The sequence below is a fragment of the Rhinoraja longicauda genome, unplaced genomic scaffold (assembly GCF_053455715.1).
Source record: "Rhinoraja longicauda isolate Sanriku21f unplaced genomic scaffold, sRhiLon1.1 Scf001658, whole genome shotgun sequence".
Taxonomy (NCBI): Eukaryota; Metazoa; Chordata; class Chondrichthyes; order Rajiformes; family Arhynchobatidae; genus Rhinoraja; species Rhinoraja longicauda.
The window spans coordinates 1-16,419 of record NW_027602873.1 but is presented as its reverse complement, the minus strand read 5'-3'; the positions used below and the strand labels follow the sequence as shown (position 1 = coordinate 16,419).

Genomic DNA, 16,419 nt, shown 5'->3' with positions numbered 1-16,419 from the left:
GTGTTTAAGTTTATAATTGTCACGTGTATCGAGGTAAAGTGAACAGCTTTGTTTCGCATGCTATCCAAACAGATAAGATATGCCATAGATACAACCAGTTGAAACTCAAGTACGATAGAGTCGATACAGAGAGCAGAATATAGTTCTCAGCATTTTTGTGCATCTGTTCCTTAGACAGTGTCCAATGTCCAAGGTGAATCGAATAGTACCTTCGCTTATGGAATGACTGTTCAAAAGCCAGAAAACAGATGTTCCCGAGGCTGGCAGTGCGTACTTTCAAGTTTCTATACCTTCTGCCGGATGGACATTGTGCAACGTCCAAGCCAAACATGATGCCGAGTTAAACTAATCTCATCTACCTGTACACGTGATCCACATTCCTCCATATCCATGCGCCTATCTAAAAGACTTAAAATGCCAGTACAATTTTTGCCTCCAACACCACTACCCCAGGTAGCACATTCCAGCCACTCACTGCCCTCTGTAAAAACAACTTTCCACAGCCCACTTAGATGGAAAATTCATAGATGTTCCATTCTTTTAGTGAAGACATTTCTTCTCTTATCAGCCAATCTCTTACTTTGAGGGTATTTAGTCACAAAATGCTGGAATAACAGCAGGTCAGGCAGCATCTCAGGAGAGAAGGAATGGGTGACGTTTCGGGTCGAGACCCTTCTTCAGACTGATGTCAGGGGGGGCGGGACAAAGGAAGGATGCAGGTGGAGACAGGAAGACAGTGGGAGATCTGGGAAGGGGGAGGGGAAGAGAGGGACAGAGGAACTATCTAAAGTTGGAGAAGTCAATGTTCATAACGCTGGGCTGCAAGCTGCCCAGGCGAAATATGAGGTGCTGTTCCTCCAATTTCCGGTGAGCCTCACTATGGCACTGGAGGAGGCCCATGACAGAAAGGTCAGACTGAGAGTGGGAGTGGGATGGCTAAAATGCTCAGCCATCAGGAGATCAGGTTGGTTAAGGCGGACCGAGCGAAGGTGTTGAGCGAAGCGATTGCCGAGCCTGCGTTTGGTTTCGCCGATGTATAGAAGTTGACATCTAGAGCAGCGGATGCAATAGATGAGGTTGGAGGAGGTACAGGTGAACCTCTGTCTCACTTGAAAGGACTGTTTGGGTCCTTGGATGGAGTTGAGGGGGGAGGTAAAGGGACAGGTGTTGCATCTCCTGCGGTTGCAGGGGAAAGTGCCCGGGGATGGGGTGGTTTGGGTAGGAAGGGACGAGTGGACCAGGGAGTTAGAGGGAATGGTCTTTGCGGAACGCAGAGAGGGGAGGGGAAGGGAAGATGTGGCCAGTGGTGGGGTCCCGTTGTAGATGACGGAAATGTTGGCGGATGATTTGTTGGATACGCTGGCTGGTGGGGTGGAAGGTGAGAACGAGGGGGATTCTGTCCTTGTTACAAATGGGGGGAGGGGGGGGGAGCAAGAGCGGAGCTGCGGGATGTAGAAGCTTACTTTTGAGGGTGTGACACTTAGATTCAGACAGCTCGGCCATGATCAGCATCAATATCTCTCCCCATTAAGCGCTTTGTTCGTCTTAATGGAAAACCCCACACAAGGAAGTAATGCTGGCATGGGTGCAGCTCATTTTGTAACACTGATTTACTATTGCTTCCTGGCCTTTTTAGATTTACTTTCAATTTGGTTTGACTCACCTTTTATTCCCCATTCTGTTCCTAAATTTTATATTTGGTCTTTCTAATTTATCTTTCATTTAACTCAAACCCACATTCACAATCTCTTTTGTGCCCCAAAACTCGTGTATTTCCAAATGTTCACGGTTTCCGTAAAGAAAGATTACAAGGTCAGTCACAAAGACTAAAAGAATCATTTATTAATACTTTGTAGCTGTAACATAAATAGTGTACGGTATTAAGCAGTGCAGGAATTTTCCAATTATTAAACAAGTTGAAATAGTTGCTCGTACATACTAAACCACTAACAGTCACATTCCACATTTTACTAACCATTCATTCATGGGAAAACTAAAAAAAACCTGCCCTTTAACTGGAGAACATACAATTCCCTTTCATGAGTTACCACATGTTACAGCATTTAAATGATAAAAAAACAGTTGGAACAAAACCAGATACATCAAAAGCAATGATCAGCCTTGTGTCTGCTCCCACATCAGGATCTTGTTAGGCAGTAGAGAAACACAGCTTCAGTGTGTACAGGTCGGGCCCATCTGTTGGGAGTTTTCAGAGTAAGAATAGAGACACAGACACAAGATCAGTGGAGAACGTAGCCATCAAATATGACTAGTACACATTTCCAAAACATACACCTTTCTGTAAATGTACGACCTGAGTTTGAAACAGTGTCCCAGCAAGTGGAACCGAGAACCAGAGGACATAGGTTTAAGGGAATCGAGAACCAGAGGACATAGGTTTAAGGGAGCCGAGAACCAGAGGACAGAGGTTTAAGGGTACCAAGAACCAGAGGACATAGGTTAATCAAGAACCAGAGGACATAGGTTTAAGGGAACCAAGAACCAGAGGACATAGGTTAATCAAGAACCAGAGGACATAGGTTTAATGGAACCAAGAACCAGAGGACATAGGTTTTAGGTAAGGGTGTAAAGATTTAATAGGAATCTGAAGGGTAACTACTTCACACAAAGGGTGTTGAGTAACACACAAAGGGGTAAGGAACGAGCTGCCAGTGGAGAAAGATTTGGCAGGTACTATCGAAACATTTAGAGGGATACGAGCCAAACACAGGAGGTGGGACCAGTGTAGATGGGGCATGTTGATTGGTGTGGGCAAGTTGGGCCTATTTCCACACTGTATGACTATAACTAAGTGATCAGTAGATTAAAGTAGCATATTTAATTTTTACAACTACATAGCTTTAGCACTAAGTAGTCATAAAAATAAAACCTCTCCATCTACCATATGGAACTTAACTATGAAATAACTTTTAGGCCCCACCCACCCCAGCTTCTGCCCGAAGCCATGTCTTGTTTATCTGAAGAAACAAATGACTGTTCAATATTCCGATACTTAAAAGTTTTCCATTTGGCATTTATTAATATGCTTGGTTATAAGGTAAAATATCAATGCCTTCCCCTCACCTTCCACCACATCCAGTGAGATTCCCCTTCATATTACATCATGTACTTCAAAAATCACAATGGTACATTGTTTGCTCAATATTCAGGATTTTATATTTACTGTGTTAAAATTAATAAGAGATAACTCTTAAACGACAATGCAAAGTCAAGAATTCTTTGCACTGTCCAGCTAATTATGGAATCAATGCCAAAATTCACAATAGAAGAACGTACCTGGATTTTTTAGCCTGTAATGATTAAGCATAACCAATGCCTCAAATGCATCACACTTTGATTCATACTCCAGGAGCCCAGAAGAACTTTTCTCACCTACAAAACAAAAATTTGGAGTAAGTTAAAACCCTTTAGGATTTAATTGCTTAGATATAAGCTCCATTGCTAACATCAATTGAAGATTGAAGAGGGGGAAAAAAGTACAGCACAAAACTGATACTCCTAAAAGAAATTCTGCGATAAATTTGTGCATCTCAAAGAAACAGTCCACTGAAAATATATCCATACACACAAACCTGGAATTACAGGTCATTACGTAAAACCCAGTATTTGGGCTCGATATATGTGGCCATGTGTGTTGAAATATATCAAATGAATTAGTCAAAAGTTGAAATAGTTTCCAAGGTTCAATGTTGAGCTGCACCATGTTGGGAATTCAATCTGGCTTTGAATTGTGAATTGTGAGGAAGATGCAATAAGGCTGCAGGGTGACTTGGACAGGTTGTGTGAGTGGGCGGATACATGGCAGATGCAGTTTAATGTAGATAAGTGTGAGGTTATTCACTTTGGAAGTAAGAATAGAAAGGCAGATTATTATCTGAATGGTGTCAAGTTAGGAAGAGGGGATGTTCAACGAGATCTGGGTGTCCTAGTGCATCAGTCACTGAAAGGAAGCATGCAGGTACAGCAGGCAGTGAAGAAAGCCAATGGAATGTTGGCCTTCGTAACAAGAGGAGTTGAGTATAGGAGCAAAGAGGTCCTTCTACAGTTGTACCGGGCCCTGGTGAGACCGCACCTGGAGTACTGTGTGCAGTTTTGGTCTCCAAATTTGAGGAAGGATATTCTTGCTATTGAGGGCGTGCAGCGTAGGTTCACTAGGTTAATTCCCGGAATGGCGGGACTGTCGTATGTTGAAAGGCTGGAGCAATTAGGCTTGTATACATTGGAATTTAGAAGGATGAGGGGAGATCTTATTGAAACATATAAGATAATTAGGGGATTGGACACATTAGAGGCAGGAAACATGTTCCCAATGTTGGGGGAGTCCAGAACAAGGGGCCACAGTTTAAGAATAAGGGGTAGGCCATTTAGAACGGAGATGAGGAAGAACTTTTTCAGTCAGAGAGTGGTGAAGGTGTGGAATTCTCTGCCTCAGAAGGCAGTGGAGGCCAGTTTGTTGGATGCTTTCAAGAGAGAGCTGGATAGAGCTCTTAAGGATAGCGGAGTGAGGGGGTATGGGGAGAAGGCAGGAACGGGGTACTGATTGAGAGTGATCAGCCATGAGCGCATTGAATGGCGGTGCTGGCTCGAAGGGCTGAATGGCCTACTCCTGCACCTATTGTCTATTGAATCTCCTGCATAGCCCATCAGCTCCCAAATAGGGAAAACAAGTGAAAAGTGGACATTGTTAGAAATCCACTTGATTTCCAACAATGGACAATCATATTCATCGTCATCGAGTGATACAGTGTGGAAAACAGGCCCTTCGGCCCAACTTGCCCACACCAGCCAACATGTCCCAGCTACACTAGTCCCACCTGCCTGCGCTTGGTCCATATCCCTCCAAACTTGTCCTATCCATCTACTTGTTTCTTAAACGTTGGGATAGTCCCAGCCTCAATTATCTCCTCTGGCAGCTTGTACCATATGTCCACCACCCTTTGTGTGAAAAGGTTACCCCTCAGAATCCTATCAAATCTTTTCCCCTTCACCTTGAACCTATGTCCTCTATTCCCCTACTCTGGGCAAGAGATCCATAATGTTTTATTGTCACGTATACAAATGCAGTTCAGTAAAGTATTGCCACACCCATGCACAATCACTCATTAGCAAAGTGTACATTCAAATACTCACCCATTCAACACCTATCTCAAATTGCCGATGCATTTTCTCTGGCACATTTATAAAGGACTAGACTGAGGAGGACTCGTTGGGTCCAAATCTCTCCTGTGGGCCTCTCCTGGGGCAACCCTCCCCCAACTGACGATCAACCCTCTCCAACTGATGAAACCCGTTGCCGGGCGGCGAGTGTGCCCCAAGGCCGTGGGCAAGCGAGGGGGGACAGGGAAGGGGAGAGGGAGCCACTCACCGCGGCCCCGTGCCGCCAGAGCGAGCCGTTGCCCCAAAGCGTATCCTGCATTGGTCTAGCATCCTCCCCTCCCCCACTGACCCACTCCATCCCCCCTCAACCCTCCTTAAAACTCCCCCAAACCTCTCCTGGATTGGTCCAGCTCCCTTCCCTCTCCCCTCCCCCCACTCACACACTCCACCCCCCCCCCCCCCAACAACATCAGCGGGCCGCAACTGCACAGGCGCGGACGGACCCGTGGTGTTTTGCGCAGGCCCTCTTAGGTAAGTATTAGATCAACGGGCCGCAACTGCGCAGGCGCGGACCCTTTTGTTCTGCGCACGTGCAGATTGGCGGCCATCGTGGGCACCCCCCTCCCTCATTAGTCATCACTCGGGCGGGTCCCATTGTAACGTCAGGCGCTGAACATGGCAAGCAATAAGCTAATTTTATACAGTAATTTTAAAACTCTCTAACTTGAAAAATATAAGAGCAATTTGAATGAAACTTAGACGAATGTGTCCCCAGGACAATGGTAAGGTGCGCCTACAATTGTGTGGGTCGTGTACCGTTTTTTTGTAGGTAAGGGCATACAGGAACGGACACAGAAATAACAGGAACAAACATACAGAACAAACATACAAGATGAGTTTTAGTAATATAATCTATATACTAAAACTGTTGTTTGTTTGTTCCTGAACTACAGCCAAAACGGTGCACGATAGCGTAACAATTTTAGGCCCACCTTGCTCATCATCGTTTTGGTGCGAATGGAAGAAGTTTCATTGAAATCGGTGTTATATTTTAAAAGTTATTCACATTTTAAAGTTTAAATCTATCTCTTGGGTAGGATGGTGGGAGGGGGTGGAGGGAGGATCAGGGGGATGGAGGGAGGGGGAGGCAGGGAAGGGGGAGGGGAAGGGGGGAGAAGGGGAGAGAGAGAGAATGCTGCACCAATGCAGGAGAGGTTTGGGCCCAACGGGTCTACTTGGTCTAGTAATACATAATGCCTCCTGCTCGTCTGAACTCAAGTCATTTCAGGAGTGTAAACAAGTGATTGGTGATTGGTGTGGACTCAGTGGGCCAAGGGAGCCATTTCCACGCCGTGTCTCCAAAACTTTCTCTAAACAAACCTGAGTTGGAGCGTGAATTTCACTCTGACCCATGTCCTCAGCCCCCAAAATGGTTTCAAAAAAAGTTCAACCCAAGATGTTCAAATCGCATCTCATCTTCCAATCTGTCACCATGCAACAGATGCCTGACTGACATAACTGGGAACAAAAGGGGTGTATGAACTGGTTCTCTGTTTGAGTGTAAAGCCTGAACTGCTGGCATTGAGTAACCTCCATTCCCCAATAGGGAAATGCATATTGACAAGGTTTCATTGTGACCCTCTACAACATGCTATCCCTACACCTCTGTTTCTTTATCTGTTCCACAACCTAATTTTCCATTATCATCCCTTCTATAATCACACCCCCACAACCCGTCAAACATTTCCCCATTATTTCTAATAAACCCAAAATATTTTCACTGGGCTCGTACTAGTGTTCCAAAGAAAAACTGCCTTCAAATGTAATCATTTCCACTCTTTGAATGTTGTAGGAATTATTATACATTACGTTTCCAAACATTTATTTATAGCAAAAGGCTAATATGGGTAGCAATCCTGATTTCTAAAAGACATTTTAAAGTTTAAATCTATCTCTTGTTAACAGAAACAGAACAGCAGAGACATTTGATAATTCCATATTCCTCATGTTTAGCAACAGTAATACAGGATGCTTCAACAATTGCCACACCACATCTGGCCCTGTGTTACTCCCCATTTCAAATATTTCTTCCTCTCCCCCCCTAATTTAAAAGAAACACCCCCCTTTCATGCATCAGAGTAGCAATCTCTTTAAGGCATAATTAAGAGCGATTAAACAATTTGGCAAGATTTAGATAGGTTAAAATAAGCCTTTTTTGAAGCAAAGCACACAGATTGAATTGCAGCCGCTATGCTGGGGTCATTTCAGTTGGTATAGATTTTGAGTAGCTATTTTTCACCTCCATCTCCTGTTCAATTGCAGTAGAAAGTAGACGACGTGTTTGCTCAATTGAGAGAAATTGAGAGTTGCTGTATGACATAAACCAAAGTTTCCACCTGTGTTACCTGTGCTCTGGGTCTGTTTCCAACCAAGCTCAATCACAAGCCAGCTTTGAGGGGGCAAACTGGCTGCCACTGAACTTACCGCGGCCAACACCACAAAATTCTGTGCATGTACTGCCGGCTTGATACCTAGTTTGTGTAATACAGTTCAATCTAAAAATACACTGTCAACCAGCTGAATTTAAGGCCATTAATGGATCTGCCATCAGCACAATGCTCAAAAGATTCAATAATGAAGACATCAAAAGTAATCATTTAGTTTAGTTTAGTGACACAGCACAGCAGCGGACCCTTCAGACACAGAGTCGGCGCCAACCAGCGATATCCACACATTGATGCTACCCTCACACACTAGGGACAATTTACATTTATACCAAGTACCAAGCAAAAGGGTTGAAAATGGCCATAAACACCAGTGGAAAATCATCAATGTGCTAGAACCACAGCTTTTTCATACCCTGCCTCTCAAAACTGAGGAAACCCCACAAACCATAGTTTAAAACAAGCCACTGAAGTACAACAATTTGATCTTCTGTTAAATACTACATTTACCGAGACATCCTACTAGTGGCGATTGCTGGATCCCAACATCATATCATATCATATCATATATATACAGCCGGAAACAGGCCTTTTCGGCCCACCAAGTCCGTGCCGCCCAGCGATCCCCGTACACTAACACTATCCTACACCCACTAGGGACAATTTTTACATTTACCCAGCCAATTAACCTACATACCTGTACGTCTTTGGAGTGTGGGAGGAAACCGAAGATCTCGGAGAAAACCCACGTAGGTCACGGGGAGAACGTACAAACTCCTTACAGTGCAGCACCCGTAGTCAGGATCGAACCTGAGTCTCCGGCGCTGCATTCGCTGTAAAGCAGCAACTCTACCGCTGCGCTACCGTGCCATGTCCGAGTTTTACCAGAAACAGTCGTATTGACAGTAAGTTGGGTCAGGTTCTCCATCTTATCTGTTTAAGCCTTTGCTCACCTCAAGAAGAGGAGTTAATATACCATCCATTGCCTATTAGTAATAACTTGAGAAAATTGACTTTCACGCCAGCAACAAACGTATTAAAATCAGGAACCTTGTAAAAGTTGACGGTTAACTCACATAGGTGCAAGATGCATTTTATAGATGTACCTAATTAAAAACGACCTTTTGCATAACACGTAACACATGTATTTCGAGAATGGATTGAGGCAACACCCATTTTCATTACATTTTACATTGACGTGTCTAAATGTTAATACACCCATCATTCTGACAGGAAAACAATCTTAAATATTTTTTCCTATAGAGCTCTGAGTACCCTAATTAAAAGGACACTTAAGACTATCACGTACTTCTAACAAAGATACAAGCACTTCAAAACTCAAATTCCACTCAAGGAAAACTGAAAATGAATTTGTGCCCTACCTTGATTGCCTTTCGATCCACCTGGCCCATGTTGGAAAATGGCAAAGATAATTGGAAGAAAGAAAGTACAAACATATTGTTAATTCGCGTACAACCGCTAAACACACAATCTGTTGCATAAAATTAATTACGTGGTGTTTATAGACAAGGAACAAGCGATAACTGCCCTGCATTTCAGAAATAACAATTATACCGAGAGAGCAAACGAACTGTTCACATTATCAGGTACATTCTTTCAAGATTTTAGTTCTTCAATATAAATACAATATTAACTGCCCACAGAATGTTTAAATACAAACATTGCATTCCAAAAATCTCTCATGCGCATATCATTCCATTAAAACAGAGCAACAACATTGCTTGAACTATAACTCACCTACCTTTCCCACTGAAAAATATGACACTTTTAGGCCTCTTCACATCAGCTTTGTCAGATATCTGGAAAACAATTCAAATTTACAAGCCTGGTCTCCTCGAACACAGATATCAGTAGCAAAATTAATCAGCCCAGGAATTCTGACATTTAAAGTAAGCAAAGTGAAGTCCAAAGCAAAAATAAAGCTGCATTTTAATTTCCAAACCTGTGCATTAGAGGCATCCTGTAATATCTCAGTCACCCTCAACCGAGAACATATTCCCTGCGCAATATACAACGCATTTTCAGAAGGAAGATCTCCTGCCAAACAGCAGGTGGAATGCCTACATTTAATGGAAGTATCACAATAATGGAATAAAAGATATCAAAGGATGATACTGATGTGGGGTCTGGGAGCTTACACTGCTCTTACAGGCAGTCTCATGGCTTCAGATTAAGGGAATCTGCTACTGATAATCATCTAGCTTCTGCCTTAACCTTGAATGTCACTTAGATTGGGGTGAACAATGGCAGAGAATATAGAAACATAGAAAATAGGTGCAGGAGGAGGCCATTTGGCCCTTCGAGCCAGCACCACCATTCATTGTGATCATGCCTGATAATCTACAATCAGTAACCTGTGCCTGCCCTCTCCCCAAATCCCCTGATTCCACTACCCCTAGAGCTCTATCTAACTCTCTTTTAAATTCATCCAGTGAATTTGATCCACTGCCTTCTGTGGCAGAGAATTCCACAAATTCACAACTCTCTGGGTGAAAAAGTTTCTTCTCACCTCAGTTTTAAATGGCCTCCTCTTTATTCTTAGACTGTGTCCCCTGGTTCTGGACTCCCCTAATATTGGGAACATATAGTATGTAATTTATATTTTAAGAGGTACCTACTAAAACCCATTGCAGCTAACCAAACCAATCGGGTCCTAGGTCGACGGTTGCTAAATACAAAATATAGAATAGTACAGCACAAGAACAGGCCCTTCCACCCACAAGGCAGTTTAAAAAGAGCGCCAAGAGGCCGTTTGTAGTCAGTCAGAAAAGTGCATAACTCCAAACTTGTCAGGCGGGTAGTATAGAAGTGGGTACCTGGATTGGTTGATCAATTAAAGTAGAAATTTGGTAAATTAGCCAATTAAGTAATTTAGTGACTGATATAAGCAAGACTTGCACAAAGGGTGCAGCCCTGTTGAGGGAAGTACCCTGTGAGAAAAGTGCGAGTCTTTAAGTGCCCTGTGAGAAAAGTGAGAAAAGTGCGAGTCTTTGGCCTGTGAGAAAAGTGCGAGTCTTTAAGTGCCCTGTGAGAAAAGTGCGAGCCTTTGGCTTCGAGTCTTCGGCGAGGTGGTTACGCTTGTTTTTGCGCCTGAATTGTTTTTGACTTCACTAAAGTAATGGCGGACAAGTTGGTGCAGTGTGTTTCCTGCAGGATGTGGGAAGGTAGGGACACCGCTGGAGCTTCTGGGAGCTACACCTGCAAGAACTGTGTCCAGGTGCGGCTCCTGAATGGACGTGTGGCGGAGTTGGAAAGGCAGCTGGATGACCTCAGGGCCATCCGGGAATGCGAGAGTTTCCTGGACAGGACCTACTGCAAGGGTGCCATGCCAAGGGTCCAGGTCAAGCGAAGGTGGGAGACCGTTTCAGGGGGGAGCAAACATGGACTACAGGAGACCCCGGTGGCTGTGCCTATTGCAAACAGGTACACCCTCTTGGGAGCTGTTGGGGAAGAAGACGCTTCCAGTCCGAGTGGCGGACGTGTTGGCAGATCTAACCCAGGCAAGGAAACTCGACCGGGGAGACCGAAGTCAGGAAGAGCCATAGTAGTGAGTGACTCCATTGTCCGAGGTACGGACAGTAGATTCTGTGGCGGCAGGCTGTACTCGAGGATGGTCTGTTGCCTCCCTGGTGCCAAGGTTCAAGACATCACGGGGCGGCTTCAGAACATCCTGGCGAGGGAAGGTGATCAACCGGAAGTAGTTGTGCATGTGGGCACGAACGACGTCAGGAGGAAGAGGAAGGAGATACTGCGACATGAGTTTAGAGAGTTAGGAAGAAGACTGAAGTAAGACATCGAAGGTGGTTGTCTCTGGACTGCTACCTGTACCTCGTGCTAGTGAGGGCAGGAATAGAGAGATCGGGGATATGAATGTATGGCTGAGGAGCTGGTGCAGGGAGCAGGGATTTAGATTTCTAGACAACTGGGATCTCTTCTGGGGTAGGGGTGACCTGTACAAAAGGGACGGGTTACACCTTAACAGCAGGGGGACCAACATTCTGGCAGGTAGGTTTGCTAGTGCTACAAGTGTGGCTTTAAACTAAGTAGTGGGGGGGAGGGGTTGACAAACTGGGAATATGGAGATGGAGTTAAAGGGGAAGCAAATACAGGAGAAATTGCAAAGGACTCTCGAATAAATGGGGAGGGAAGTTCTAGAAGGGATAAGAGAGTAAGGTCAGGGCCAATTGTGACCGGTGTGAGAGGGGAGGTGAATACGGAAATTAAAGTGTTGTATTTAAATGCGCGAAGTATAAGAAATAAAGTGGATGAGCTTGAGGCTCAGTTAGACATTGGCAAGTATGATGTTGTGGGAATCACTGAGACATGGCTACAAGAGGACGGACCAGAGCTGGGAACTGAATATTCAGGGGTACACAACATATAGAAAAGACAGACAGGTGGGCAGAGGGGGTGGGGTCGCTCTGTTGGTGAGGAATGATATTCACTCCCTTGCAAGGGGTGACATAGAATCAGGAGATATAGAATCAGTATGGGTAGCAATAAGGAATTGTAAGGGTAAAAAGACCCTAAAGGGGGTTATCTACAGGCCCCCAAACAGTAGCCTCGACATAGGGTGCAAGTTGAATGAGGAGCTAAAATTGGCATGTCGCAAATGTAATGCTACGGTGGTTATGGGAGATTTCAACATGCAGGGAGACTGGGAAAATCAGGTTGGTAATGGACCCCAGGAAAGAGAGTATGTGGAGTGTCTCCAAGATGGATTCTTAGAACAGCTTGTACTTGAGCCTACTAGGGAGAAGGCAATTCTGGATTTAGTGTTGTGTAATGAACCTGATCTGATAAGGAGACTCGAGGTAAAAGAGCCATTAGGATGCAGTGATCACAATATGATAAGTTTTACTCTACAAATTGAGAGGGAGAAGGGAAAATCGGAAATGTCAGTATTACAGTATAGCAAAGGGGATTACAGAGGCATGAGCTGGCCAGAATTGACTGGAAGGAGGCCCTCGCAGGGAAGATGGTGGAACAGCAATGGCAGGTATTCCTGGGAATAATGCAGAAGTTGCAGGATCAATTTATCCCAAAGAGGAGGAAAGATTCCAAGGGGAGTAAGAGACACCCGTGGCTGACAAGGGAAGTCAAGGACAGCATAAAAATAAAAGAGCAGAAGTACAACAAAGCAAAGAAGAGTGGGAAGCCAGAGGATTGGGACTCTTTTAAAGAGCAACAGAAGATGACTAAGAAGGCAATACGGGGAGAAAAGATGAGGTACGAGGGTAAACTAACCAATAATATAAAGGAGGATAGCAAAAGCTTTTTTAGGTATGTAAAGAGGGAAAAAATAGTCACGGCAAATGTGGGTCCCTTGAAGACAGAAGCGGGGGAATTTATTATGGGAAACAAGGAAATGGCAGACGAGTTGAACCGGTACTTTGGATCTGTCTTCACTAAGGAAGATACAAGCAATCTCCCAGATGTTCTAGTGGGCAGAGATCCTAGGGTGACGGAGGAACTGAAGGAAATCCACATTAGGCAGGAAATGGTGTTGGGTAGACTGATGGGACTGAAGGCTGATAAATCCCCAGGGCCTGATGGTCTGCATCCCAGAGTACTTAAGGAGGTGGCGCTAGAAATTGTGGACGCATTGGTGATCATTTTCTAATGCTCTATAGATTCAGGATCAGTTCCTGTGGATTGGAGGGTAGCTAATGTTGTCCCACTTTTTAAGAAAGGAGGGAGAGAGAAAACGAGAAATTATAGACCAGTTAGTCTGAAATCAGTGGTGGGGAAGATGCTGGAGTCAATTATAAAAGACGAAATTGCAGAACATTTGGATAGTAGTAACAGGATTGTTCCGAGTCAGCATGGATTTACGAAGGGGAAATCATGCTTGACTAATCTTCTGGAATTCTTTGAGGATGTAACCAGGAAAATTGACAGGGGAGAGCCAGTCTTTCAGAAAGCCTTTGACAAGGTTCCACATAGATTAGTGGGCAAAATTAGAGCACATGGTACTGGAGGTAGGGTACTGACATGGATAGAAAATTAGTTGACAGACAGAAAGCAAAGAGTGGGGATAAATGGGTCCCTTTCAGAATGGCAGGCGGTAACTAGTGGGGTACCGCAAGGCTCGGTGCTGGGACCGCAGCTATTTACAATATACATTAATGACTTGGATGAAGGGATTAAAAGTACCATTAGCAAATTTGCAGATGATACAAAGCTGGGTGGTAGTGTGAACTGTGAGGAAGATGCTATGAGGTTGCAGGGTGACTTGGACAGGTTGTGTGAGTGGGCGGATGCATGGCAGATGCAGTTTAATGTGGATAAGTGTGAGGTTATCCACTTTGGTGGTAAGAATAGGAAGGCAGAGTATTATCTGAATGGTGTCAAGTTAGGAACGGGGCGTACAACGAGATCTGGGTGTCCTCGTGCATCAGTCACTGAAAGGAAGCATGCAGGTACAGCAGGCAGTGAAGAAAGCCAATGGAATGTTGGCCTTCATAACAAGAGGAGTTGAGTATAGGAGCAAAGAGGTCCTTCTGCAGTTGTACAGGGCCCTAGTGAGACCACACCTGGAGTACTGTGTGCAGTTTTGGTCTCCAAATTTGAGGAAGGATATTCTTGCTATTGAGGGTGTGCAGCGTAGGTTTACTAGGTTAATTCCCAGAATGGCGGGACTATCATATGTTGAAAGACTGGAGCGACTAGGCTTGTATACACTGGGATTTAGAAGGATGAGAGGAGATCTCATCGAAACGTATAAGATTATTAAGGGGTTGGACACGTTAGAGGCAGGAAACATGTTCCCAATGTTGGGGGAGTCCAGAACAAGGGGCCACAGTTTAAGAATAAGGGGTAGGCCATTTAGAACTGAGATGAGGAAAAACTTTTTCAGTCAGAGAATTGTGAATCTGTGGAATTCTCTGCCTCAGAAAGCAGTGGAGGCCAATTCTCTGAATGCATTCAAGAGAGAGCTGGATAGAGCTCTTAAGGATAGCGGAGTCAGGGGGTATGGGGAGAAGGCAGGAACGGGGTACTGATTGAGAATGATCAGCCATGATCACATTGAATGGCGGTGCTAGCTCGAAGGGCCAAATGGCCTCCTCCTGCACCTATTGTCTATTGTCTGTGCCAAACACGATGCCAAGACCATTACTTCATCTACCTGAAGATAACCCATATCCATCATTCCTTGCCAATCCAAAAGTAATTTGAATGCCACTAACACATCTGCTTCAACCACTACCCCTGGCAGAGAGTTCCAGACACTCACCATCTGTGCAAAAAAACTTGACCCGCATATCTGCTTTAAATGTTGCCCCTCCCACCTTAAAGTTATGCCCCCTAGTATTTGATTCTTCCATCCTGGAAAAAAGATTCTGACTGTAATGTACTAAGCAACAAAGCCACCACTTCCTCAAATCAACTTATTCTTGATCGTAAGGTAAAGTTTTGTCCAGAATACTAGAGGCATTTAAGTGGCTTTTGGATAGGCACACGGTTATGCAGAGAATGGAGGGATATGAATAGTGGACACTAGTTTAATGGTATTGTGTTCAGCACGGGCATTACGGCTGAAAGGCCTGCTGTTAAGCTACACTGTTCTATGTTCTAATAGCATTGAGCACTGGGGCTTCATGGCTGGGGCCATCCATCGTATGGTGTTGCACAACAATATTTTGGAATAGGACAGTTCAAAGTCAATGTCCACAAAGAAAAAATAAATACAAACCTGATAGAATACTTCTTCTCCAATGCCTGGAGGAGCACTGAAGAAATGTAGCATATTATTGGGCTTCTGGATTCGGTTTTTGGCAGCTTGCTTTACATTTGTGAACCGGTTATTTCGATTAGTTGAATAATCCTTGAAACTACAAGAGCCATCATCCAACTCAAATGACTGGCCGGGAACAATTACCTTCTGTTTTGACACACTGTGGGAAGAGGGGAGAAAACATATCAGCGAGAGATACAAGGGCAGATGTTGAACTATCCATTACGAATGTAGAGATCTGAACCAATAGCTTTGGGACTGTTTCAAATCCCACTCCCATTTACAGTTAAATAAAAAGCTAGTATCTGAAGTAGTGCCCATAAAATTACAGGGTCATCATAAGAAATCATCTTACCTTGAATGAGCAATTGTCACTGAAAAGATTCAGATCAGTTACCCTCAATTGTCCCATTGAAACAGCCACCTAAATCACATGGCTATTTCAGGTCTTGCTCTTCGACAATCAGGATGGGTATTAAACATTGGCTTTGCCAGCAGTCTCCATGGTCTGTGACTAACATACCAGACTTTATTACACGAAGGTAGACACAAAATGCTGGAGTAACTCAGCGGGTCAGGCAGCATCTCAGGAGAGAAGGAATGGGTGACGTTTCAGGTCTCGACCCGAAACGTCACCCATTCCCGAGATGCTGCCTGACCCGCTGAGTTACTCCAGCATTTTGTGCCTACCTTCAATTTGAACCACCATCTGCAGTTATTTTCCTACACAGACTTTATTGCACGGTTTCCTTACCATACATTTATGTGCTGGTCAAACAGAAAGTTTTCAGTGTTTAGACACGTGAGGGCTCGGTCTACTGCAAATCCATCCCCCATTTCCACCATGGCAGCTCCAGGTTTGCTTTTCAGGAACTTAACCTGCAAGTGCAGATCAGTAGCTGATAAATATAGAGTTGACACTTGCTTTAAAACAAAATACAGCGCTGGAGTAACTCAGCAGATCAGGTAGCATCTCTGGACGACATGAATAGGTAAGTTTCATGTCAGGGACCCTTCTTTAGACCAAAACTAAAGACTCTTCAGACTAAACCCTGAACCTTGGTGATAGAGTGATGATGTTAGCCAGACATTTGAAGG

General features: G+C 44.4%; 1 protein-coding gene across 1 annotated transcript; it reads right to left on the bottom strand.

Moving 5' to 3' along the window:
- Positions 1–1,854: 1,854 nt before the first annotated feature.
- Positions 1,855–16,221, bottom strand: LOC144591734 (heterogeneous nuclear ribonucleoprotein L-like). The gene is made up of 6 exons (XM_078395766.1): positions 16,076–16,221; positions 15,280–15,481; positions 9,325–9,382; positions 8,945–8,965; positions 3,298–3,393; positions 1,855–2,196 (listed from the first exon to the last, which is right to left on the bottom strand). Exons 1-6 carry the CDS (start codon positions 16,165–16,167, stop codon positions 2,150–2,152), a joined length of 516 nt encoding a protein of 171 aa, XP_078251892.1. The 5' UTR covers positions 16,168–16,221; the 3' UTR covers positions 1,855–2,149.
- Positions 16,222–16,419: the final 198 nt, after the last annotated feature.